This window comes from Passer domesticus, chromosome 5 (genome assembly GCF_036417665.1).
Source record: "Passer domesticus isolate bPasDom1 chromosome 5, bPasDom1.hap1, whole genome shotgun sequence".
Classification (NCBI taxonomy): domain Eukaryota; kingdom Metazoa; phylum Chordata; class Aves; order Passeriformes; family Passeridae; genus Passer; species Passer domesticus.
This window is the reverse complement of record NC_087478.1, coordinates 37,741,739-37,769,692: the sequence shown is the minus strand read 5'-3', so window position 1 is coordinate 37,769,692 and position 27,954 is coordinate 37,741,739. Positions and strand designations below refer to the sequence as shown.

The window sequence follows — 27,954 nt, the reverse complement described above, 5'->3', positions numbered from 1 at the left end:
AAATACACCAGGCACTCCTACAATTAAAATCTGAACATGTCATCATTGGCCTTCTATCAGGATGGCTTTTAACATACTATGACATTTTGCCTCTTCCCTAATGCCTGCTTAGGTTCTCCAAAGTAATCTTGCCAGAGGCCTTTTGGAAGTCTTGAGATACTTTGTCAATTGCTTCCCTTTCAAGTGCTACAGGAGGAGCACATTTGCTGCTCAGAAACTTCCAGGGGTCTGTAGATGAGGCCACACTAAAACTGAGAAATTAGATGTTTTAAGCAGACCCATAAATAAATGGCATTAGGAATTTATGGTATGAAAACCCATGCTATGTGAGGGAGAAGACAGAGAGAATAAAGGTCTTCAAAGAGGAATGCAGCAGTTTCATCACATTTTAAGTTGAAACATTTCTGCTCCTCTTTTAGAGCAGGATATTATTTCACACTAATGAGTACAGTGCCTTCATTAGCTAAAGTAATTACAGTCAGTATTTTCAATTTGAAGCCTGGTGTTTCTCCAGGTAAGAGGGCTCAGTCTTCCAGTAATAGAAATAGATGCTTTTACTCCATTTATGGTAGGATAACATTCCTAGAGTCAAGGGTCTGCTTTGGAGAAAAAAGCAGCATTTTTTGTTGCTTGTTGTTAGCTGCAACCAACTTTCTAATGCTTGGCTTGGCATGCCATGGGCCCAGCATTGAAATTTTCTGCTTACCGGGCTTTGACTTATACAGTCGTTTTTTCTTATGGTTGTTCTGATTGTCATTTTCTGGCAAATCCTTTCTTCCTTTTTGCCTGATAAAATACAAAAAATGCATACTGAATCAATACATCTGCTGTAATGTATCTGCTTCTTTAAAAAAATTAAATTAATACTTATACTTTGTTTTCATTAATGTACACACAAAAATTATTACTTCCATAATTTTCGTTTTAAATATTAATACATAGTGCTGTTCAGTATTACTTATTTTTAGGTGGCATATATGAGCATCAAAAGCCCCAAATAAGATATACAAATTTTTTAAGCATTAAACTATGAATATGCTTCATAGTTTATAAAACTATAAACTATTAAAATATTAATATGTTTTTAAATTGCACATATGGCAAGAGAAATATAAGCAATAGAAAACTTCAATTAGAAAAATGCATTGAGTAAGTTTTAATAGTATTATAATTAATTCTATTTTATTGGGAATGCTGAATGCAAATAGGATTTTGATCCTGCCTTTTAAAAAATTATCAAAACTTAACATCTAAGAAGGTGAAGATTGATTACAATCTTCATGCTATTTTTTATGACTAAAAATTATACATAATTATATTCTCTCAATGTATTTTTGAGAAATTTGTCCTTTTAGGAAGCTTTGAAAGAAAGACACGCACTTATTTGCTAAATATGTTGCTCTTTTTATCACCAGATCTGAAGCATGTAGCACATGAGGTCAGCCTACAGATCTAGGATGAGGGAAATACTGAATTTTTATATTCAGTCTTGGAGATATTTATGGGAGGGTTTTGGGCTTTTTTAATTTGAAAAATAAAGCTGTACAATGAAAAGCCATTTTTTTAACATAGTAAAAGTCATAATACAATACTGAAACAATTTTTCATGCTTCACTCTGCACCAGACCATTACTACTATTTGTGTAACAGCAGTTATTTAGATCTCCTTATCCACTACCCTGAAAAATGATCTGTTAGTTTTGCTGTGTAACCATTCTAGACATACAGCATATAAAATAATAAGCACTATTCAGTAGTTTCTTGACCTTCCTTCAAGGTCGGGTGTACAGAAAAACAACTCTTCTGTTCCCCAGAAGCTTGAGAGCACTTTTATAAGATAAATGATCTCTGAGTAACCAAGATAGTCTGCAACCACAGCCCCATTAAGTACTTAAAAATTAAGTTGGCTGCAGAGTACAGCTAGATTTTAACAGGTGCGTTGAAGAATCAAACAAAATTCTGTTACTGAACTAGCAGATCATTGTAGGAGAGAAGTTGTTAAACTATAACATCTCGCTTTTCCTTCCTCAGAAACACTGAAAAAAATTTCTGTGATGTTTGAATCTGAAAGTGTTTGCCAGCTTATATGTAGGCAGTGCAATCTTTGTACTGCTACAAGTCATATAGAGGTGTATATCTAACATTTCAGCATATAGAGTGCTGATGCCTTATGAAAGCTCTGCCGCTATACTTTCCTCTCTCTAGCCTTGAACTGTAAAGATCTGCATTTCACTATCAGATGTGCTTTGTTTTCTCACTCCTTATTTGAGGAAGGAGTTTTTGTGACTCATCTATCCTAAAAAGCAAAGAATTATGAGTGTACTGCAACAATTCTGTAACATTCTGTAATATCTGCTATAAAAAGTGTGTATTGCTATGGGGTTGTAATTGTACGCGTTGTGTTCCCCTCCCCACCCCTGCCCTCCATAGAAATACAGCATAAATCAATATCTGCAAAGGTGAGACCAGACAGTTTTGGTCTACTTTAAGGCAAAAAGACTTCCATCATTAAATTTAGAGACCTGGGATCAGATTTAGTACTTCTTAGTAACAGTTTTCAGGATTATGATTTTTTTTAAGTAACATTTCTTATTAAAACTACCCTGTAGAGTAAGTTGATGTGATAAAACCAGTTTCAACAATGAGCAGCAGGAATAACCATCAACAGCATATACCAGAAATGGATGAACCTAATTCTGACAGGTGCTGAGCAGTGAATCTTAACCAGGCTTTAGAAAACCACTGATTTGGGAGGCCAGCAGAGGATCAGCATCTCTCAGTATCAGGCCCAGAACCATTAACTGCATGGTAATATCCAGTAATGATGGCATCTATGACACATATATCAAACAGTGTTTATATTATTAAAAGAAAAAAAAAAAAAGGAATATACATTATTAAAAATAATACCTGGTTCACAATTAATACTATCAGTAGGCACTACTGGGCTAATGGCAAAGGGTAATAGACCCAATCCAGAACCTGGCAGAATCATTAGGAATAGAAGATTCTCATGAAATAAAAACATTTCTGTATAAATGATACTTCATTAATTCTTACACTGCCAACTGCAATTGTTCTTTTAGCAAAAGATTATGAGCTTTCCTCTTAGTCTTCTACAATTTAGAAACTCTGCAGCTGCTTCAAGTCTCACTAAAGATTGCCTATACTTTATAACTCTCCTGGTTAACACAAAACTGGAATGTTTACTTTTAAACCAAACTTTTGGAATTAGTCTGTCTATGGCAAGGTAAGAATTAAATATATGCACTCACTTTGCATGCATTAAATCAAGCTCTTTCAGAAAAGTTATTTGCTCCCATTAAAATCCCAATGTGTTGCAAGCTCTACTATTAAATACTCTTATCTTAACTGCTTCACCAGAGGGCACATGCTTTTAGTTAAAAATAAAACAAAATAAAAACAAAATAGCATATAATTGTATGAATGATAGCTGGCTGTTTCAGCAGGCACCTCAGCAAGTATTTCTGAAGTATAACAACGCCTTTCCGGATGCCACAGACTATGGCCAAAATTATAAATCATCCTGGTCAACAGAGAACCAGAAGTCAATAATTTTAATAATTTTTGAGACTAATTTCTAAAAAACGACAACTTTTTTTTTTTTGTGGGGGGGGGTGGGGGGCAGATTTTTTTTTTTCCACACAGTTTATCTCATGAGAGAAAGATTATGGATGAGTAAGATTTTGGTAAAATTCTACTTTGGTGTGCTACTTCTCTATGTTGATTCTCAATAATAAAACATCTTCTGTTGCATTAAAATACCTTTCATTTTCCATGTTTTGGTTACAATGGAACAACAATATTTGCAGTTTCCTTTCTAAGACTCATATAGCCTGGAAACTTGGTTTTGTTCTGCATTTTATAAATATCACTACTTCCCCTCATTTCTCCAAGTTATATTCAATATATTGCACTTCAGTTTTACATAATAACTGTGCAATATATGGTTATAAGTCTGCAACTTTCTATTCAATAATATTATGTAAAGGTTTGCATACAAAAATTCAAAACAATAATTTGCTTTTACTCTAATGTAGAACACAAAAAAGACCAAAACAGAGGGTTAAATTTTCTGTAATGTTGAACATGTCCTTGCCCTACAAAATTAGTTTTAAAAAACATAAACATATATATATATATACATGCATAATTATATAAGTATGTAAAAATTATTCCACTCAAAACTGCAGAGAAAATCAGTTTGTTCTCAATCTATTTTCAAAATTGCATAAATTGTGAAACTTTTATGTCAGTTTGAGTCACATTTAATCATATTTTAAAGTTACACCAGAAAACGTGAATGTATTACCAGATATTAAAAGGCTGATTTTATTTCAGCATTGCTATCATTAGTATTTCTCTAGTTTTTCCGCATTTGGGATATAAGAAAAACATTCCAATCTTTTAGACGTAGAAAATACATGTTAGGGATACAGAATAAATTGCTAAGTTTGAAGATGCATTGAAAAATGTCATTGAATCAAGAATCACTTTTAAGAGGAAAATTCTTATCTTTTCAGGTGAAGATCATATAGGCACTATTTGAGAGCTAACTTAAGAGAATGTTTTAATTGTTTTAATTGAGACAGTTTTAATCTTCCATGAGCTATACTTGGAGAGATTTGATTATACTCCAGAACAGTAATGTTAAAAATCACCAAGTCAGCAGCCAAATAAAGCAAGACCTTTTAAGAGTTAAGAGGTAACTACAAAAATTTTATGAGATTTGTAGGGGGAACTGCATGCTTTTTCCCTCTTCATGTCCCAGCAACAGAGGTTAAAAAACAAGCCCTCCAAAACGAAAGCTAAACTAGCACATATTGCAGCTTTCATCACTTACAGGTCTTGCAGCAGCCATCATTATACGTCTGCACAATTCCTCCATTCTAGGAAAATAAAAGAAGAATATAGCAAAAAAGTCTGGACCCAATGCAAAGGAAAATTGTATCTCAACACATTCCATATTTTAAAGATGTCATGCTAATACAAAGTAGCACCACTGAAATCAACAGAATTACACAGTTATGTATCAGCTGAAGGTTTGTTTCACAAATTCTCTACAGCCTTTGAAACTGAAAATGAACTCATCAGTGATGACAACTTCAATTGTGTTCAGCTGACATCTGATCTAGTTTCCTTTGAAGAATTCACTTAGTTTCTATGAGTGTATTTTTATATAATGTATTACTATCTATTTCCCCACCATGGAGATTTATCAGGAGTTTCAAAAATTCATGTGAGTAGCCCAGATCTGCTTATCAAGCAGACTACAGAAGATAAATAGACACTATCTATTGCTAATATTATCTTAGGATAACAACAGACAAAAGACAACTTCTATCTTTATTTTTTAGCCTCTATCTTTTTATGCAAGCATATATTTTTACCTCCTTACATTGAATAAGTTGTTCAAGAACTTCTTCAAAGAGCACTTCAACTCAGATATTCCTGAATTATCCCAAACTGCCATTACAAAAGTTTTCTTCTCAGCTACTGTCTCAAGCCTGTGGCCAGCATCTCTCAAAAACAGGTCAGACTGATTCAGAAAGTTAATTTTAGGGCTCCATTCTTAAAAATATTAACCTAATAGATGGTGTCAGAATGGTTCCAAGGAAGAAACTCAAGCATTAACTCATAGTACAAACATTATTTTTAAATAGAATACCTTCTTCAAGACTGGAGGAAACAGGAACTTTTTTAAACAACTGGAAGGGATAAATAGGACTAGTACTAAATGCATAATCTGTAGTCAAGGCAGCAGTGGTACTTACCATTTCTACATATATATTTACTATTATTTGTAGCTCATATTAAATATAGAATATACTGCAAGTGAAAAATTTTACAAGTATTATAAATTTAGAGAATTATTAAATTAGAAATTAAACTGTAAACAAATATGTAATATTTGTGAAGAATACATGTTCTTCAAAGCAGTTTATATGGATATGCCACCTTTATACTTTTAAATATATGATGTAGGTAGATACCCTGGATATTTTTTGTTATGTTACACAAATTTTAGTTTAAGAGCTAATAAAATTTATATATACTCAGTCATATTCCTAATAATTTCTCAGTTTAAGGGTTTTTTAATATAGCTGACATTTATATGGAATATTTTTGGATTTATTGATCTGATTCATTTATTGTGTGTGTTCTATGAACTTGGCAAAGCATTATTCCAAAATAAGGTAAGACATAGTGATAGCACTTTTTATAGTAGTATGTCAAGCATGATTCCAATTCCACAATATTCTAAAAGCAGTCATCAACAATACCTAAGCCAAACTTTTACACTCCTCACAAATACTTTGTTAGCTGGAAAGAAAACAGGAATATAGGAAATTACTGAAATTGCTCATTTGCATGTTTTTACTTACCACTTTTTTAATTTAAAGAAAGTGCATGAAGTTTGCCTGCATTGTGGAGTGTAAGCCAAACTCCAGAGTAATTATTGTCACTTACCTTACTCAAAGTACAAACCTTTGTACACTCAGTGTCATTAAATGGGGGGCAGACAACACTTGACCCCAGTACAATAGCCCCTGCAGCAGTCTTCACACATTTGTAGTTGGTACAGTTGGAGGTCCAGGTGCTTCCTTCCTGAATATATAAAACAAAGCCTTTGCTAGGAAAGCCAAAACATTTCAGTTTTATCTCCAACCTGAAATGTTAATAAAAGTAGTGCACACATGCTGTAACATCTACTGGAGTGGAAACTCTGCTGCTGACCACCTGTAGGTGGCAAAAAAGACCATTCTCTAACTACCAGAGGCTACTCCACCCTGGAGCCATGGCTCTACTCTCCATGCTGAGCATGGGTCCCCTACTGCAGAATGAAAGGACTTTGTGCCACTTTGGTAATTTCTTTTGCTCTGAAATCAATTGGAAGTGTGAACCAAGTCATGGCCACATCTAAATTTCTGTGCATGTGGATGCTGGAACACACCATCAAGAGCCTGAACCCCAGAGCCTCAATTTGCACTTTACCTTTCTGTAGTAACCAGCAGGAAGAGAAGAGTAGCCCTCAGAAGAAGGAGACATACAAGTCCTGATGTAGGCTTAGAAGCTCTCAACACATCTAAATCATAGTACCTAATATAGAGTAACAATTTGAATCCTGCTCTGCTGTTAGAGCATATCCAGCCTTAAATAAATGATGGTTTTTGCAGATCTTTGCAGGAAATATTACAAGCTATAAGACATTTATGTGTTCGAAAAGCCAGGTCTTTAGATAAACACACTCATTTCTAATCATACATCATAAATAGTCTCTAAGAATGTAACCAGCAATAAGGAGGCATGAAGCAAGAATGACAGCATGAGTCAACTAAGAAATGCCTGTCAGACTCCTTTGTTTCATTACAGTTACTTCTTATCTCTGTTCAGAGACACTTACCTCGTACAAAATCAGTGTTCCATTCTCTGTATGAAAAGAGCAGGACACGTTTTGACATGTACCACAACAAGTATGGTGACTGAAGGAAGGAATATATACTTGATTCTGGAAAGAAAGGAAAGGAAATAGACAAACTAGTACTTTTTAAACACACAATATGCAGAAATTCTTTGGTTTCTGAAACTAAAAACACCAAGGAAAACAATGGATGGATGGATGGATGGATGGATGGATGGATGGATGGATGGATGGATGGATGGATGGATGGACAGTTAGATTTGTTTACATAGGGTGCTAGAAACTGCCTCTCAAAATAATTGTGTAGACACAAGATACACATCATCACTGCTAAATTCTCAAGTTCATGCTGAGTAAACAGGACTAGCAAAAGTCTTCACTAAAACTTTTATCCTAGTTGTGTTCACAAATTGCATCATTCCTGTATTTTAAGAATACTCACAGCTTCACATTGCTGGGAGCAGTTCATCATTGTGAAATGCATGGCATTGTAGCCTGTGTTCTGATCTTTTTCTTGTAAACACTGTACAGTGTAACAAAGGTCTCCATCCAAGTACTGAATCACTGACTGTCCAGGATTCAGTACTGTGACCTCTTGGAAGATGCACACATCATCCTTCTCTAAAACCAAAAGAAATAGATGTTACCAGAGAAGAAAAAAGAATCATGAAACAAATGAACAGAACCACTGGTAAGACCAAAGTAGGGCAAATTCCTATTCACTGCAAAAGTATTCTATCTTTTAGACTTGATTCGTTTGTGGTTTTAGTTACCAAACAAGAGCGGGAGAAATGATAATTCAGTTTTAGATAATACTGCAAAATGCAAAACTGCCTAAAATTGATAATGTTCCTACTATGGAAGTAAAAAAAGTCTGCTGTTCTTATTTTAAAATATTCTAATATTTAATATTCAGCTATTCTGCACATCACAAAATGTAGCCTTTTTGTCAATTAATCTACCCTGTCTGCAAGTACCTGTGGTCCAGTAATCTGTTCAAACTGTACCATAAATATGTGCTTGGCTCTTGGAGGCAGTTCAGCCTGGGCTGCTGCCAGGACTGCCAGCCTCTGCACCCACACACACAGTGCAGCTGAAATCTACTCTGCATGGGTAGCTGTGTGAAGGGAGGGAGCAGAGCTCTGATCTTGAGAGTGGCTACCTCCTCTTGTGCTGGTTGAACAGGTCTGTTGCTCTGTGCAAGATGTTGTCTCATTTGTTCTGGAAGCAGACTAGGAGCAGCTGCCCTGCTCACACTCAGCTACTGTTCACAGCCTGTTTCTACTTGTCTCTCACCAGAGAGACTGTACCTGACTCTGAAAGCATGGGCAGTTCCACAACACTCCCACACTCTGCCAGAACAGACACAAAGTGGATGGGATAGCAGGCAAAGCACCATATTCAGAAAAGAGAGTATCATTGCATAACTAGATAGACACACATCAAATTAAGATAAAAGAGTGTTTACATTTGAGAAGGTGGCAATGACCTTAGTTCTGCTTTCTTTGCATACTCATGTAGCTAAAAAATAAAACACAACAATGAGGAATATAAAAAGTTACCACAAATGTAGTGAGTGCATCCACAAGCACTGGAAACACTGCTATCTATTTTTTTAACTTCTCCCTGAGTACAGAAAGATAAAGGTTTGCAAAGTCATGCACAATTAAATGTAGTGCTACACAGACAATTTTTCTCTAAAAATGTAAAATATTACTTTCATCACTTCCACCCCTGGTTTCATAAAAGAGGAAAATTACAATGTACTCAAGAAACGGTAGCATATTCAGAGTTATTCAGTGTATTTATCTCTTAAAACAGAAAACAACACTTAATTTTCTGTAGGGGTGCATAGAATAGCAATCAATAACAGCATTTTTTCCTGAGATACAAAGTAATTTCTATAATGAATATATTAGCAAAAGAGTGCTTCCTAAGGATTTTCTTCTGAAAGATAGGTGAAAGCTATTTAAATCTAAAATTTCTTAATAGACTTTATGTCATACTGTCTTCACACGAGGAAAAAACTTCAGGCACTGGGTAGGGAAAATATGGTCACTATGGTAATAATGGGAGTTTGAACATTCACTCATAATTATTTTCCAGATCACAGTCCCTGTTATGAAAAAATACATGAGGAGCAAAATATTAATGACTTCTCATATCAACAAAATTCAAAGTTAAATCATTTTAATCAAAAGCATAAATGATTAACAAAATGACACATTTCTTCAGATGATACATATAACCATATAGCCCATACCACATTAATTATTTTTAAATGTGAATTATTTCTGTGGAAAGCCTTACTTGCATATTGTTTCATGTCAACATTGAACAGGATAAAATTACAGTTGTTTTTTTTCTTTTTCCACCTTACAACACACAAATTGAAATTTCTCCAATAAATGGCTGAGAACATTATGCAGACACTTGGAATTACATGCTTGAGGAAAATCCCACCCTGTCCCTGTTCACTCTTTACAACTGAAACAAGGAGTGTAAAAGAGAGGAGTAAGACAGCTCAACACCATTACTAAGAGTGTTTAAAAGACACCACTTACCAATTTACAGGTCAGCATAGTAGCATTTTCACAACTACATTCTGAGGAAATAAAGAAATATGTGTTAATCGATTAGCTAACTGTTAGTTTTGGTTAACAGTTGTGGCTAAGGAATAAAGCAATAATTACCACAGTGCCATTCCGGACAACATTGCCCAAGTATTTTTTCCTTCACAGGTGTCATGTCATCTGTGCAAATCATAGGAGGCTCAGAACAAAGCTTTTCATCACAAACTAAATGAGGGGAGAAGACATATGAGAATTTATTCAACATTCCTTCATGTTTTCCAACTTATATTACTTTTGATAAACTATTTTTAAAATAAAATTATTTTATATAAACATTATTGCCTTTCTTAAGCATCTGAACTATACTTGGAATGAAAAACTAAACAGAAATATTCAAAAGTGATTTTAGTTGTCTTAGAACATGTTTAAATTTTCAGAGAATATCAAACAGGAACATTTAATATTCTTCCTACTTCAGAGTTACTCAGTATACTTCCTACTTCAGAGTACCAAAGACAACTAAAACCATAATCTTTGGGAAACATGGACTTGAAATGTACTCTAAAGTGCACTTCTGTTACATAACTGGAGGGAGCAACTGCCAACCAGGTATGATGCTAATAAGAAAGTACTGCCTCCCTTATCTGAAGCAGCTTACTGGGACTGTGAAAGAAGATTACACACTAACTTTCTCCCTGCTGGAAGTGGGAAAAAAATGCCAAAGGCTTTGGCAGAAAATTTCACCTGGGTAAAACTGCTAGGAAAAGGAAAGGACCAAAATACAGAAACAACCGAAGAAAAAATTACTAAACTCCAAACTTGGTGGAAGTCAATTTAATTGTATGAAATTATCCTGAAAGACTGCAATAGGATGAAAGTTAATCTAAATTAAGCATTTGTACTTGTAGATGTTACTTAAAAATGTTTAGCACAATTTATGTATTTTATGAGACTATGAAAAGGACTAAGTTACACTGCAAATATTTTTCTTCTGCCTGCTCATTGTTTGAAGAGCAGTTAACCCAGCAGTAGTTGAAATCCTTGATCTACTCCTTCCCCTAGGAGCTAAAAGTGCAAAGCAAATGCCGAAACATTAGTGAATAGTACAACAGAGGAAAACCAGTGTGGAAGCTGTTTTATTAAATGTGTTTTAATATATGTTTTAATATATGAACAATTGTATATTTCTACTCCAAGAATGGGATTCAGTGCTACATTAATATACTGGTATTTAAATCACTGTGAAGATAACCATATTTCTGTCTGGTGAACTGAATAACCTCTCCAGACTCCACTGACTAGGTTTGTTAGACCACCACTGGGCATACCAAGAACTTTGAATCTGTGTCAAATTTGGTACCTCTACAGCCTCATTTCGAAATCTTAGTCTATACCTGAAGCCCACCCTAATTGCCAAACTTTAAAAAATCCCTGCACAGGCACACACTTGCATTTTTACTGAATTTGGTGACATATCAAACTCACAGCAGTTACACTCACCACAGTAGTAATGAGGACAACAGTAGTGTATGGTATTAAGGTCTACAGTGAGAATTTCCCCTTCACTACACAAGGGAACAGGTTCAACACAGGATTCACAAACTAAATTGAAAAAAAATAAGACATGTACAAAGGTTAAAGTAGCAAAAAGTGAGCACGTGTGAATTCCATCTAATCAAATATGTAAAAAGTAATACTGCATTTGCTACTCAGATAATAGAACTTTTAAGGATTTTATAGATATTAAATCAAATATGATGTTCAAAATTACGTTGGAAAAAATAGATCCCCAAACCCAAGAATAATGATGCTCCAGTTCACCAGTTCTGTGTGAAGTCTCACTCCAATAATTCCTGCCTTGAGTTATTTATTCTAGAATTATAGTCTGGTTTTGTAAATACTTGACTATTCCTTAGCTCTCCATAAAAATATTAGAGGCTTCTTACCACAGAGATGAGAGAAACAACAGGGATCTTCCTGTTTTGCCTCAACAATAAACTGATCTTCTCTGCAGTCAGGCTGGGAGGCATTAAAACAAACTGAAGGATCACATTCTGTAGGATGTGGAACAAACACTGTTTTAAAAGGAGTCATTGAAACAATATGAAAAAGATAAAGAAAATATATTCCTCATATGCTAAGTAAAATAAACTACCCCAAACTGACTGTAAATCAGAAGTAACAAAAAACACAAAGACAAAAAAATACTAGAGAATGTTTAAAAAAACATACATCATTGCTTGGTGCTATTTACAGTGTTTCATTCTGTTAACAATCAAACCAACTTGTAATGCAAATTCTCTTCCAACATATAATACAAGTACGGAAAACTTTCCACTAACTGTGGTTTTGTATTTCCCTTACCACATCGGTACTGTGGGCAGCAGGACAGGGGGTGGTAGCCTACCACTATTTTTTCATTGGGTTTGCATGCTGGAATAATGGCATCACACAACGACATGTTACATTCTGTGGGATAAAAAACAATTTTGATGTCTTTAAACAGATACTAGTGCAAGTCATATATTTCAAGCTGTTTATACCATCTAATACAGAGTTCCACAAAAGAAGAGCAGCCCAAGTCAGCTTAAAGTTCACTCCATACCATCATGTAGACTTTTGAGCTCAACCCAAGCAAGCAGTGATATCCCTCTTCAAACTGGTATTTACTTGCTCTGCTCCCTATGCATGAAGCCAGCTACAATGTCCCACTGATATTTCTTGAGCAAATTGACAACACAGCATTGGTTACAAGCATCTAATAAGCAAATGCACCACATCAGCTGGACCATATGTTCCCATTTTCCTTGAATACGTTATGAAGAAATTAGTATATTTTGCTTAATGTTTTAGGAGCAATAAGCTTATTATTTTTCTTAACAGCCATGGCTAGGCAGAATATTAGTATTCAGTGATCAGCTCCCAAAAAACAGCCTCTGGGAAACAGCAGTAGATCAGAGGATACTGCTCATCACACCAAAATACACCAGAAAGAAAAGCAAGCAATCTCTGACAATGTCCCCAAATACCAAGGTACTTCTATTATTGAATATAAATCAATTTATTATTAAATTCCATACAAGAGCTTAAAAAATAATTTTAAACAGAAGTTTTGTTTAACTGGTGGCCTTCTAAGAAAAAAATTACTTCTGTGAATAATTCTTATAAAGAATAGAAGCCTCAATTTCTGGCCCAACAAGCCACAAGTACTTGAAAATTAATTCAAGTAATAAATGTTACCTTGAAGCTGAAGTTTGTCAGCTGCCTGTGAATGTGAAGCACTTATTTTATACTTCTGCTACAGAAAAAAAGTGTGATACGTACCACAGACTGTCTTGGGACAGCAAGCTGTCTCTTCAATGACATGGAGTAGAACTTCCCCTTCTCTTTCACAGACTGGTGGTGGATCCTCACTGCAGTCAGGTTCTACAGCAATAATGCTTCCATTTTCTAAACAGCCATACATGCAGCACCCTCTCATGGACCCATTCCAGATCTCCCCAGCAGAGCGGGGTTGTCCTTTATTATCTGTGCATGCTAGAAGAGGAAAAAAACTTAATTCTATCTCTTCAACACGCAGACAGCTCCATTTCCTGCAAGCAGCTATGACTGGCATTAAATTATTGCATAAAATAAGACAGCTGCAGAACTTCACAGTAAAAGAATCCAAGAAAGCATTCTTTCCTGTTCCCGATGACCCTAAAATCTCCAAAGGAACAAATGCTTTTCTATGGGTGAGGGCAAGGGACAGAACCTGCCCATGTTATTCCTTCCTAAGTTCTCAAGGGAGGAAAGCCTGGAAGCTATAGAAGAATGGCCATCATTTTTCCCCCAACAGAGGTACATTAGCACTGGCTCTTAAAGCCAAGTTAACTGAAAGCACAAACTGCTGTAGCTTGAGAAATGTTAGGCTCTGTTGAAGGGACCTTTACCAGATTTACATTTGCTGAGGATTGACATGGAACTTAAGCTTATCTTTTACCATGAACTGTTAATATAACTGTGGCTAAGACATCAAAAGTGCAAAACTACTCTCTCCTACTGTACTTACTACATTTCTCTTCTGGTATACAGAGGTCTGAGTCTGTTCTATGCAGAATGGTGCCATTTTTACACACACAGTCTTCCCTTAAATAGGAACAGGGAGAATCTTCATAGAACCATTTATTCAAGCATGTCTTGGCTTCACAGGGTTGCACGCAAGGCTGGTATTCCTTGCCCTCAGGACAGCTCAATGCTGCAAGGAATAAAAAAGGACATCCAGTGCTTCTATATTCTTTCGGCATTTCACTGGTTAAATAGGTAGTAATGAGTTAGCACAGAAAGCACATATTTATACTTTAAACAGTACTTTATGAAAGCAAATAATTCAATGGAGATTAAAATTCATTCATGACTAAATGATGTATTCTCATCTTAAGAACTTGCACTCTGATGTACCAATGCTGTGATAAAATGAGATGTTACTTACAAGAATAATAGAAAGAAATATAATTTTAACTTATCACTAAACACTTGATCACTAAAAAACCTCTGCACTAAAGCCACATAAGTGTACAGAATATGGCTATCTGCTTACAACAGTAATCAGATGTCCTCCATTTAATGCAGATGCTGTGCTTGTTGCATAAAGCCACATATGCAGAAAGTGCATCACACTCATAGTTCCAAAAATTAGTACTGTTGATCCACATCTTCTCACAAAATTCCTGTGGTGACACCTAGGAACATATTGAAATTGGGAATTAACAAGTATAAGGACTTCCTGTAACTAAAATAAATCAGTAATTAAGAGAAGTAGTACAGCCACAAGGGGGAAAAATCACTAGCAGTGTCTAAATTTAAAAATATCTTTTTTGTCAAAACACTCATTCTGCAAAATTTTAACTGCCAGAATTTTTTATGCTGATCAGTAGACAGAGAATGCATTCCTAATGAGATTGTCACACTACTTTAAAGAACTTTTCAGCATAGCTCTGTCAACCAAAAGTGGACAATCTCAGCTAAACATTGCTGCTATACCTTCCATACAATCCTGCTGTGAATTAATTACTTCTTACTCTGTTTCTGTGTCTGTAGGACCTGATGACCTATTTTACACATCTATCTCTCAGAAATAAAGTGCCCCTTGAGTAATTAATCCTTTTTATTTTTAATTAAGTCAGAAAAGTCAGTCAGACCTCAGAGATTTGGGGCTTCCTCATTTGCTGTTCTGGAAAGCAGCTGTGCTGCACTACCCACTTCTAGTGACCTACAGAGGTTACCCAACTCTATAGCTGCATGCTACAGCTACATCCCCATTAGAAAATACAATTTGTAAAAGCAAATTATAATGATTTCTGTAAGAAATGTTACAAAATTTCAAATATTGACTATGTCAAAATATTTTAACTGGAAATTTCTTTAGTCAGCAACTCCATGAATGGATCTTGTGTGGAGCAGAATCATGAGGCTTTCTGTTCTAGTGATCCACATCAAGCATTTAATATAAAAATAACATCTCTGGAACGTGTTTATCTTGACATGATGATCCAGTGTGTCCTCTCTGAGAAATACCCATTAAGTAATTTCAAAAAACAGCATAATAGCACAGGAATCAATATAGATGTGTGTTTTCGAAGGACAACATGGCAGGGGTGTTAAAGACACCTATTCCATTGTCAAATCATAAAAACAAGCAAAACATTAAAAATGTGCATGTATCAGTCACTCTTTCCTTAATTATACAACTGCTATATTATTTGGTCCTGCAAATTTTCTGATCCTCATACTCACTTTCTTGTGACAAGGGATGAAAATGCTTCTGTTTAACAGTTCCATACAGTATGTGCAGTTATTTTCAGTACAGTTTCTTACTGGCCTCCTGGTTGTTACATCAAGTGATTTCTCAATTTCCCAGCTCTTAATGAACATTTCAATTTCCTCCATATTTGTAATTATGGTCATGTTTTGCATTTTCAGGTCATCACTAGGATCTCCATTACACACCCCTGGGGACAGAGCATCGTATTCAAAGCACACACAAACATTCCTTCATTTGGGAAAGAAAAGTGGCCTGATAAGTTATGATCAACACTGCATCAGGGTGACCTGTGAAACTCAGTCACATGAGTATATAAATTAAAGAAGCTGTATGTCCACTGTAATTCCAACTCCTTGCTTGTGATATTTGTTCTCAGCTCAATGGCTTGGTAAAACAAGTAGATCTTACAATAGAACTCATTGTACCTTTTACAATTAACTTTTGAGAAAAACTGCTACCAAAATGTGCTGTTGAGTGTACCAAATTCACTGACATGGCACTAGATCCTGATGTAATTCCACTGAATGACAGTCAGCTCCTTGGAGCAATGGTAGATGGTTTGAGATTAATTGCTCATCACCACTGATTTCACACTGTATTGAGATTTAATCAAACATTCTATGTGCAAGAAGTTATTAAAAGAATGTTTTTATGAACAAATTGCTCTAGCTAGAAAAAATATTGTTCTTACTCAAGTTATTAATACAAAACCACTGTAAAAAACTACCTTCCCAGACCCCTGGCATTCATTGTCTACCTGAATTCATTATTCTTTATGTATCTTTATTGATACATAAATTAAAATACATTATCTCTTTAAGCACATAACAAGTGAGTAATGCCAAAACTTTAATCTTCATACTGGTTTTACATCTCAGGAACTAATCAGGCAAAGCTCCTCCTTTGTTTCCACTTTCCTTCTGCACAGTTAAACACACCCTCAGCTCTTGCCCTCATGTTTTCAGCCCTGCAGTCTGATGCTCCCCAGGGTCCTTTGCTAGAACTGGAGTAGCTTGGTGTGGCAGGCTATTATTCTTTCAGACAGCATGGAGAAATACAGAAGATGGAATTTAAATAAGAAGTGCTTTACAGTAGCACCACTTTCCAGTATTCTTATCTCTCCTGCTTTTTGCTGCAGATCACAAACTGCTGGCATTAGAATTTGTTAAGGCCATGCTACAGAACTGGAGAAGCAATATAGCTTTAAAAATAACGCAAATTTACCACATAATCCCCCAACTTTTTCTGGTATGAGAGGAAGAGGATTGCAGAATCCCAGAGAGGAACAAACAGCAAAGGACAGGAAAACAAGCACTAAAGAAAACTTCTGACTTTACTGCAAAATATCAGGTAGTGCAACATTTTAAGCTAAATTTGGATTTTTTGGCATAGTCTTCCTCTTTTTATCTTCTCAGGACACAAAGAGGAACTATTATATAATTCTTTCTACATTTGCTCTCATCTTGTCCCTTTTGTTCAGCATGCATAGAGAAGATGGCATGATACTGGGAAAAGAGGCAGGGCCAGCCTTCACCTTCTCTCAGTAGATTTAGGAGAATTTTCCTTTGGTTCAAACAGAAGACAGCAATTGATTTTAAAGACTTGGTTTGTTTATGTTTACACTTAAAGCATATCTGAATTGCTTTGCTTGCTTTTAAAACTAAAAGCAGTTTAAAAGACTATAAGAAGTTAATTTTCCTTTTCAATATGAAGTAGCTTATGTAAAATTACAAACCACTAGAAAATGAAAATTTATTATAAAATTAATTTTTAATCACCTGTTTACACTTTTCCATATCATTCATACCAGCAAAGTTATAAAAAGGCTTCACGGAAGCTTGAAACTTGCTACATTTACTGTCATTGTAATTCAGGACTGAGATACCTTAGTACACTTTTGGACCTTAGACCCAGCCTCAAGAGGTCTAAAATCAGATTCTTAATTCACTGTCCTCACAAGACTTGCACCCTTCCCAAGATACAAGTTCTGTCAGTATTTTCATAGCAATAAGATGCCACTGCTGACATCAGACAGTATTCTTGTCTCCGTAATCACTGAACTATACTATCACTAACTGAACTTCTTTCGCAGCCACTTCTTCACTAAATTTTGTTTTTCTTTACTTGGCTTCAGCAAAACTCTTAAGACAGGCAGAAATAAGTAAAAGAAATAAGTAATTTTTTTAAAGTTATTTAGATACAATGTGCTGATCACTATTTGTTCTGGAAAGTACTTTATTAGCACACAGTGCTTTCAAACAGAATTATTAATTTATTATTAATTAATTAATAGTATTTCACAGGCTCTTACATAGGATTGTCAGCAGAGTTAATGTGGGTCACAACAAGAGCTCTAGGGACAGCTGGTCACAGACACAAAAGGGAGTTGCAAATTTCAATTGGGAAGTTCTTGAATAAAAAAAAATTGCCACCATGGCCTCACCACAAAGTCCTTCTGTCTTCCTGGTTGTGTTGGAGTGTAATCCATACTGTATATCTATGATGCCTGTAACATGAGCCCACTTGATGCTAAAACCAGCTGGGGTATTAACCACATACATTGCACCAGTGTCCTGAACACTCAGTCCTTCTCTTGAAAATGGTAATGGTTGAATTACAGAATCCACCACTACCTAAAAGAAACCAAACACGTTTTAGAGATAAAGCCAGACTGCAATGGTGTATTTTATGTGTCTTTCTATTTTAAAACAAAAGACTATTTTAACAGCCTCTGCCACATATAACAGTCACAGTGCTTAAATTAGAGAGGTTCCCATCCATGCCACTCCCAAAAAGTGCAAATTAAGTAGGCATGGGGAAAAAAACTTGTGTAATTAGGGAAAGAATAAATCTTATTTATCACATGTCGTATGATGAAACAAAACCTCATTCTAATTATTGAAAGTCATCTGTTGTGACTTGTTAGTGACTAGCAAGAAAAATAACATTTATTGCTTCTAGGGGTCTAGGGTTTCTGGAAGTATAGTCTCAGGCATAACTGCTTTTGCAACTTCATTAAAATCTCAAAAGTACTTTAAAGTGACATGGAAAAATGACATTTAAATGAAGCATGGTACCAGAAATGTAAATTGTTTGTTTTGCCTCTAGTACACCACGAATTATTGGGAACCTGATCTGCAAAAGTAATCCTAATCCTGTAGTGTTTTATTTTAAATATGATTTATCACATTCTACCACAGAACAGAACTACAGCTATTTTTAAAGAATACACATGTTGTTGATACATACTTACTTTTCTTGCTAAACGATTGATAAGTATTTGACAAGTGTATGTTGTGACATTTAATTTCTTAAAACAGAGCCCTGAAGTGTTTGCAGGTGGCACCTTGAAAGAAAAGTGACAAGGAAATTTAGTTACTATTATTTTTCTAATTCTGTGCCAGTGCTATTAGAATTTTCTATATTAATTAAATATTTTTCATATTAATGCATTTTAAATCAGCAAAATAAGCAAGTACTTACTAGTTTTCTTATTGAATTTGCACTCTGGAAAACATTAAACAAAAATTAGAAGTTCAATAATAATTGGCAACATTTTTGTTCAGCAAAAATGAGTTACATTTTCTTTGTCTTTAATGTTCTTCTACAATCAGCTAAATAATTAATATATTTTATTATAAAAAAAAAATACACACTTTCCAGCTAATTTAGTGCATATGCTGAAAGGTCCTTTCAAATTATATTTCTTAAAGAACTAAAGCTAGGACTAAAACTACTGACTTCTAAAGCTCATCTGCATATGTGTTCTGCACTCCCACCTCTAGACTGCAACTAGGAAATGAGAGAAATTTAATAGAAAATATCTAAAACAATGCAAGACTGCTGCCTTTAACTGTTGCCTCCTGAAAGGAGACATGCATATTGAGAACTTATGCCACTTCTGATAATTTAAAAGGAACCTACATTTCAATTTCCTTATAACACAACAATTACAATTTAATTCAAGATAAAATTCTTTTATCTAGACAGCATTATTAAGAATGCTTCTTGAAAATTAAATAACTTGGTATTTTTCATTGAGTGTGGCTTTTATGTATAAGTTTTAATTGACATATTTTTTGCAATTTCAAACCTATAACACAAAATTTCAAGGAACAATTATAATTATTGCATAAATGCAAGAACCTTACCTGATTAGCAGGACATTTTTCAATATGAGCAACAATAATTTCTCCTGGTAACTTGACTAAAACATAGGAAGCCATATTACACAGGGCTAAGTTGTTTCCATCAAATGTAATAACACTCAGTTCAGACAGTACAGAACACTGACCTAAAAAAGAACTGTCATTTAATGAGGTTACCACAAAACTGAATACAGGGTAGTTCTAAAAACTTTCAGTTCTAGCATTATTTGCTTTCGCACATACATTCACAGATAGATAGATAGATGAATTTGTTCTGCAGACAACATATTGAGCCGTAAGCCTAATTAAGTGTTTACGTTACTCAGTGGAAATACCTTAACCTGCTTCTGTGTGCCCAGGGTAGGGAAAAAGGTTTAAATTGGTGAAAAATTTTACTTAAGTCAGTGTTTTACAGGTAAAGTCAATGAATCTGCATGATGTGAGATAAAATATATGCTTTTTTTTTTTTCTTTTGAGATACTGACAAGGGACCTTCTGGCTTATCTTGAAAAAATATAAAGTGCAATATTGGTTTCATTGATGCTGCAAGGATTTAAATATGACTTCTCTTTAGCCTTTTTGTTCCTTGGCAGGCTCATCTGCCAGTTACTGCAGTGTCTAAGCATGAATAAAAACTGCAGTTAGAGTTAAATTAAATATGAGGGGTCTGTCTTTCAGAAAAGCTAGTATTTAATTTATTTTTCTTCATAAAATGTTGAAATCTTAACATTTCTACAAATGAAAATTCTGAAAAGTCTCAGCTGAAAAATATTGGTGTTCATACTGGAAATGTCATTTCAATGTTTTCATTAAAAAATAAAAATATTTTCATTCTCCAGGATGTCAATTCAAAGGTACAAAAATGTTCAGTATATTTCATTCTGCTTTGCTGGTGAATAGCTCTTTTTAATTCATTCCAGTATTTAACCTCATATTCCCATTTTAAAAATCCTTTAATTTATTACTTGACATTTACAGATCAAGGCTCCATATTTTATTTAAAAATAAAAGAGAGACTCACAGGGACATTCCCATTCTGGACAACAGCTGTCAGTGTTAACTTGAACAGGCATTCCTCGAAAACCACAGTCTGGCTTCTGCACATCCTTAGGGCAGTTCCTTGAAAGATTGTATAACATCCAAGCCGTATTAACACATACATACTGGCTACATTTGTCAACAGGTTCAAGGTATCTTGGCTGTCATATAAGGAAAAAACAACCAGAGTCAACTTTAACTTCATTGGCCTTATAAAGTCCAAGCCATGACTTGTCCATCCCCCAGTTCTGAGAGACAATCAGCACATCTACCTGCCCCTCATCAGTTATTTTGGAATCACTTGCATTTGTGTGGTTGTAACCAGTGACAATGATGCATGTGCATTCACCCACACCATTCCTGTTCCATCCAGCTTTGGTGGAACACCCTATGTAAAGCATTGTGCATTGAGGGTACATGTTATAATCAGTTATAATCAGAAGCATTTCAAGAAAAACAAAATCATGTATTCCCATCATTTTAAACCCTATGACAAAGGAACAAGTAGAAGAAGGAAAGACAGGGTAAGATTACTCAGAAACATCAAAATTCCAAGGATTATGGCTTTTCAGTACCTCAGAAATATATTTAGCTATCTAGAAAACTCACATATCTTTAAAGTTTTTTTCACAGCAATACATTCAAGTTGCAGAATATACCAGGGCAGTGTAAGAGCAGCAATAAAACTATCCTCTAAGAATAACTGAGAATTTTAAAACAAGTAAATTAAATCAAAAATATGGACTATTTTAAATCTCTGGTATTACATATGTAGAATAACAGAATGGACTGAAAAGTAATATACATGATAACATAGAGGGGAAAGTAAGACTGATCATACCACACACTCAGAAGATGTAGATACCAGTGTATGCATCATGGTGCCAAAGTAAGCCTTGTCAGCTACAGCCATCGTTTCTGATGAGGAAGGCAGAGCCATTCCGCCACTAGAAAGAGATAAATCTATCACAGCTCTGGTTTGCAGCTCTGTGGCCTCTGTTACACTAAAATAAGGTGTATTGGGTTTCTGTGTTGGGATTTTGGACCTATCTGATGTCGTTACATCCAGGACTCCAGAAATAGAGACATTTTTGACTGAGGTTGTATTTCTTGATAAAAGCAGACTCTGAAGTGCAGTTACTGGCAAATAAGGTGGGGAAGATTTGTCAGTTGTGGTTGTCTTTATCTTGGTAGCATTTTTTTGCTCATGTGATGTCTGACCATCTTCTGAAATATCCACAGTTTTTTCAAATGAAGTTGTGTATTTAACTTCTGATGCTATGTATGAGGTACTCTTCATCTGTGATAATGGATTCCCAGTACCAGTTGTTTTTGTTATACTAATGTTTGGAGTTTCTCCGGTGCTCTGTGAAGCTTGAGTTACTGCAGTTGTAAATAAAGATTTGTGTGTTTCTATGGTGGTAGGAACTGAAGCTGAAGCCATATAAAAATCCAAATTGACAACAAAAGAATCAGCAGTTTTTGTAGTAATCCTGGAGGCTAGGGTGGTGGTACCTGAAGTAACTAATAAACTGGCTGAAGAACTAGGCAGCATTTTTGCAAAAATATAAGGTGCTTTTGAGGATGTAGCATTCACTGTTGTGTTCCTGATCATTGGCGTAGTGGATTGAGTGATGATTCCAGCTGGTATGGCTGATATTGTTCCTTCTTCTTCTGAAGAACTTACCGAAGAACTCTGTTTTCCTAGAGAAACATTAGAGATATGAGTGGTCTTAGGAGGAGGTGAAGGCATAGAGGCTTGGCTTTCTAAACTGATTTCAGAGGTGTTAGGCGTTAGTAAAAAGGGCATTACAATGGATGTTTTTAGTGCTGCTGAAAAGTTGGTAGAGAGACTTATTTTTAAAGTGAATTTAGAAAAATCCACAGAAGTTGCAAGGTCTATAATTGGAATTTTTGAAGTTTCTTGTGTATGTAGAGACAAATCTGATGCTTGGGTAGCACTTATATTTTGTGTTAGTGATGATGTGCTACTGACTATGGGAATCAATGAAAAACTTGTAGTCTGAGATGTCACATAAAATGGTTCTGATGTTGATAACACGGTTGTAAATAAAGATAATGACCTTGTAAAAGAAGGATTTTTGGAAATGGAAGTACCTGAGCTTTGAGCCACAAGGTCAGTTTTCAATTCTGTATCTGAACTTTTTGGGTACTCTGCAAGTTCTGAAGCAGTTATTGATGTAGAATTTAGAGGTAATACCAATGTCCTGAGAGGGAAGGCTGTAGGCGTAACAGATATCTTTGGCTTTTTAGAAATGAATGATAATGAAAAGAAATCAGTGTGCATTATTTGCTTATTTTCTGTTGAGGCTTTACTTACTACAGACCTATCAAAGATTGCTGAATTTATTAGAGGAGTGGAGGCACTAGAAGGTACTGTAGAAAAACTTGGGGAGGCAACAGTGGCACCTGCTATAGCTTTGGGCTTGAGGGAGGTAAACAGAGAATGCACCGGTGTAGATACTGTGCATGCTGCAGGACTTGAAGAAGTGTTTTTAGGGATTTCGGAAACAACTTGAGGTGACCATACAGTCATTATTGGCAGAGCAGCAGAAATACTACCCTTTTTTAATGGAGATGTCTGCTCAGGGACAGTCATTGAAGTTTGCACTGAAGATAAAAGTGGCTTTGGAGAAAAACTGGTTGAAGAGCTAGAATTTAATGATATCAGAGAAGTTTTAGACAGGGGCTTTGATGTTCTGAAATATGAAACTGTGATTAATTGAGGAACACTTGTCTCAGAGCTAGAAAATCTAGTAGTCATAGGAATTTGAGGAGCAGTTGAAGTCAGTGCAGAACCACGTGTTGGGTAAACTGCAGTTTGACTAATGCCAGACCTAGTTCTAGCAGACAAAGTGGATATAGGAGAAGTAGATGTGTCTAGTGTCAATCGTGGACCTAGAAGAAATACAGGTCTTGTGAAAGTTTCTCTGTCAGCCCTCAAGGCAGACAAAGACACTTCAGAGTGTATTTCTGCTCCCTTAGAATGACTTACTGAAGGACTCCCACTCTTCCCAATCCCTGCAGGCAGCTCAGAAGTGACCAAAGATATCTTGGAGGCTAAAGTTCTTAGTGCTGAGGAAGGTTGAACAGTTCCTAGCTGTGTGGTTAATGTTTCAAGTGAAAATGGAACTACAACTAGGGAAGTGGGTGTTAATAATGCAGAATGTGTTGGAATAGGACTTGCACCAAGCAGGGTTGTTGGAGTTGTTATTGCAATGGGTAAAGTTATAGATGCAGTAGAGCGGGCAGTATGTGATGTGACTGCTGAGGCTTGAAAAAGAACTGGAAAATCTGTTGAAGGGATGGGTTTGGAAAGGACAGTAGGGCTGGCTGTGCTGTGAAGTACATCGGAAGGCTCCACTGTACTTGGTAATGAAAATGTTGAATAGGTGGCTGCATTAGAAGCTTCCAGTGAATAAAAGTCTGTAATGGACTGTGCCGACATATTCATTCCGCTTGAAGCTGTGTTTGCATTTATGGTTATTTTGTCTGTCACACCGATGAGAGTTGATTTATTCCTTGAAGTAACAAACACAGGGAGTGTCTGAGGAAATCTCTCTGTGGTAGGACCCATGTGAGAGATTAACACGGAAGGCTTCAGTCCAATGTCTGATTCTGTAGGTGTCACAGGTATGCCTAAAAGGAAAAATGTGTGTTTAACTGTCTTTTATGGATTATTAGTAAAGAAAAATAGCAAATCTATCTCTACTCAAATTCCATTTAAATATTAGCGTATCAGATCTTGCCAATGCTTCCAGGTTGTCTGGTGACTTTGAGGAACTCAGCTGGCTCAAAATGTTTTCTAATTTTCTCTGTAAATGAAATAGTTGATATTTTGTTATTGGTGAAAATCCTTATTTTGCAGAGCAATTTTGAAGCAGCAAGGCAATTCCATAGAAAATGCAGTAAATCCAAAATAGTAAAATATTTGAAAAAAGTACATTATGTCCTTAGAAGATATTATACAAGACAACTTTGTTCCAGCAAATATCAAGCATAACATATTTAATTCAAAATTTGTACAATAAGATACATGATTAAAACTAAATGTTAATGTTAAAACAATACTTTTTCTCACAGAATAAGGAAATAATGGGATATTTTTACACATCAGAAATTATAAAATAGGTGAGCTGAATTTGTTAGTGGTGTGTCATCCTGAAAAAAGACTGAACTTTTTGCTATGGTTGTATTTCTTTCATTTGGAATCTCTCCCTTATAGATGTGTAATATACTAGCATTATATAGTCAAATATAGTTGTTCTGAGTATAACATAATCACAAAAGGTTATATATAACCCACTATTTGAGAAATATGAGAATTCAATGTAAAATATAACTTTTTGAATGCAGAAGCTGTAGTTTGGATGACTGGGAATGGAGGCTATGTCCAAGAGAAATAATCTTCAACAGAAATAAGTTCTGAGAAAGCATTTAATTTTTAAAAAATTACATTTGATTAATCCTTTCCTAGGATCTTGGAGTAATTTATACCAGTAGATCAACATAATAAAGTATACTCACAGTCTTCTGGATAAACACATCTAAGTGTGACCTCATCAAGGATCATGTTTTTGGGACAGTATGGCATGCATCCTTCAACCCTTTAAAATATTGTATAGTCAATTCTAGAGCCACAGTAGAAGTATAAGTTAATTTTAAATTATTTTACTTTGGCTAAACAAACCATTAGAATGTCTTATCAGAGTTCTGAGAACTTTCCAATGAAATTATGAACATAGCATTTTGAGGCATTTCAAGGTCACAAAGTTATTGAGCAGCATAATTCTGTTTCTAAACTGTTAATAATTATTTGCATAGGCTGATGAATATGATGGACCATTTTTCTTCCACAACCTTGTGGAAGTTTAGATCCCTAAACAGAAAGGTTTTTCACAGAATGATGAATTTGTCTACAAGACTTTTGTTTTATCCAGATATTTTCATTTGAGATATTAAAATATTTAGATTGACTCCATAAAGCCTTTCTCTTGTGTCCTTTCAACATAGGAGAATGCAGACAAATCACTATATTCCCATGTCTTTTTTCATTCTTGGGGACTTTTCAATAAGAAAGTAATTACATTAACAACCAGTGTTCCCATAAGGAAAAAGCTAAGAATACCAACAGAGAAAATTAGCCATATTAGTAGCATTACTAATCATAAATTGTATATGCCTAGGGAATCTGAAATCTAAAATATCCTTTTTTTTCCACCACATAGTGCCTTGAGCTTTTAGGCATTTTTCCTTTTAGTGTGCTGTGATGTCATAGAAGCCAGGGGAGGACCACTGAGATAGGAAATCTGTTTACTAAATCCCAAGCTACCATCACCCCTCTGAAATCCCTCCCTTCAGGCCAGTGAGCATATCCGAGTATAAAAGTTCCCTCTTCTTACAGGAGAGGGCGTATTCCTCCCTTACTATTCCTACAATTTTTGATCTCTGTCATATAAACACCAGAAAGATGTAGTCATTTTAGCACAGTGTGCTGGTTTAGGATGCAACTATAAATCCAAAGAAGGAAACAGTCTTCATTTAATTTAACAGCTTTCTACTTAACCACTACCAGAACCTAATCCTCTGGGGTAAATACAAACCCTCTTACTCTTGTGTTGGAAAGCACATCTAAGTGGGAGTACAAACTGGGGGAAGTGAGAGGCTTGGTACAAATGTTTTCATATGACTTGTGAGAGTTTCTCATAGGGATGATATTGAAATCTGGAGAGTAAAAGTAAATGGATATTGCAGCAGCGATTTTAGAAAGTATGTGGTGTGTTTATTACAAAAAACAATAGAGAAGCAATATGAGATTAATTTTACTTACAGAGGAAGAAATTTACATGCTATTCCTTCAGGATCACTACATGTCTTAAAACAAGGATTAGCGCAAGATTCATATCGCCATTCACACATCCTTCTGTAAGGCACAGAAGCACTGAGTTCTGCGAAGGAAAGAAAGGGTTTCTTTATTGATTCAATAGTCAACAAAAAATAAATTTACAACTTTTTCTACAACATATATTGGGATCTGTAGATTACTAATGAGATATTAACATACATCATTCTGTGACATGCCACTTTAATTTTGAAAGAGTAAGCCAATGAAAATGTAGTTCAAAGATAAAGTGACCATCCTATCTAAAAAAATTAGAAAATAATACATTTTGAGATGGAATGGAAGACAAAGAAAGAGAGAAATTAAAAATAGGATAAAATATTTCTTACTATTGCTGATGAAATACAAGAAAGTAAGTGCTCTGAAGGCAAGCAGAAAAAGAAAGTTTATCCCTGAGGATTATGCAAAATTTACCTTCAACACTAAAGCTACTGAAATGTTTGAATTCTTCTGAACCATCATACTTTTCCACTTTAACACTGGATGAGGTGAGAATGATGAAAAAGCCTTTTTTACTGTGCAGCTCGAAGGCACTGAGCCCTGGACTCCAGAGACCCTGGTGGTGGAAGAAGGTGGCTCGTCTCTGAAAGGAGGCATTTGCCTGCCACTGCTCCAACCCAATGGTTTCATTGTCATGTACACACAGAAAGTAGTTTGGTCTTTCAGCAGATTCAAGTGAAACAAGAGACAGAGCTTCCACAGGAAAAAAAAAAATAAAATAAAAATGGTGATATTTTCACAGAAAACAACTTATATTTGAGATTAAATCCTATATATGGGCTGTTAATCCTATATATTGGCTTCTTTTAAAAACTCTTTTCACCAAAAAAAAAAAAAAAATCAGCTTCATGTTGCACAAAAGAAGGTCAGAAACAGTGCTGGGTCTAAAAGGGACTTCAAATGATCATATCATCCAGACCCACCAGGGAACTTATCAGTTAGACCAAAATTGCATTCAGCCGACTGCTACTAACCTTCAAAAATTATTCCTAAGCAGTCTCAGACTGGAACTTGCATATCTTGGG

At 35.3% G+C, this 27,954-nt stretch overlaps 1 protein-coding gene across 1 annotated transcript in view; it reads right to left on the bottom strand.

The window, feature by feature from the left end:
- OTOGL (otogelin like) overlaps positions 1-27,954 on the bottom strand; it is a 90,125-nt gene that overhangs the window by 3,351 nt on the left and 58,820 nt on the right. Inside the window, exons 34-57 of the mRNA XM_064421589.1 lie at positions 27,344-27,622; positions 26,858-26,975; positions 25,555-25,634; positions 21,848-24,666; positions 20,990-21,167; positions 19,972-20,114; positions 19,304-19,327; positions 19,074-19,166; positions 18,264-18,453; positions 15,793-16,007; positions 14,597-14,738; positions 14,069-14,254; positions 13,342-13,554; positions 12,382-12,486; positions 11,964-12,071; positions 11,518-11,619; positions 10,138-10,242; positions 10,009-10,049; positions 9,007-9,070; positions 7,887-8,065; positions 7,427-7,531; positions 6,511-6,630; positions 4,865-4,910; positions 707-786 (exon numbers count right to left, since the gene is read on the bottom strand). Of these exons, the coding sequence (XP_064277659.1) occupies positions 707-786; positions 4,865-4,910; positions 6,511-6,630; positions 7,427-7,531; positions 7,887-8,065; positions 9,007-9,070; positions 10,009-10,049; positions 10,138-10,242; positions 11,518-11,619; positions 11,964-12,071; positions 12,382-12,486; positions 13,342-13,554; positions 14,069-14,254; positions 14,597-14,738; positions 15,793-16,007; positions 18,264-18,453; positions 19,074-19,166; positions 19,304-19,327; positions 19,972-20,114; positions 20,990-21,167; positions 21,848-24,666; positions 25,555-25,634; positions 26,858-26,975; positions 27,344-27,622 (5,735 nt within the window). The remainder of the gene's footprint in view (positions 1-706; positions 787-4,864; positions 4,911-6,510; positions 6,631-7,426; positions 7,532-7,886; positions 8,066-9,006; positions 9,071-10,008; positions 10,050-10,137; positions 10,243-11,517; positions 11,620-11,963; positions 12,072-12,381; positions 12,487-13,341; positions 13,555-14,068; positions 14,255-14,596; positions 14,739-15,792; positions 16,008-18,263; positions 18,454-19,073; positions 19,167-19,303; positions 19,328-19,971; positions 20,115-20,989; positions 21,168-21,847; positions 24,667-25,554; positions 25,635-26,857; positions 26,976-27,343; positions 27,623-27,954) is intronic.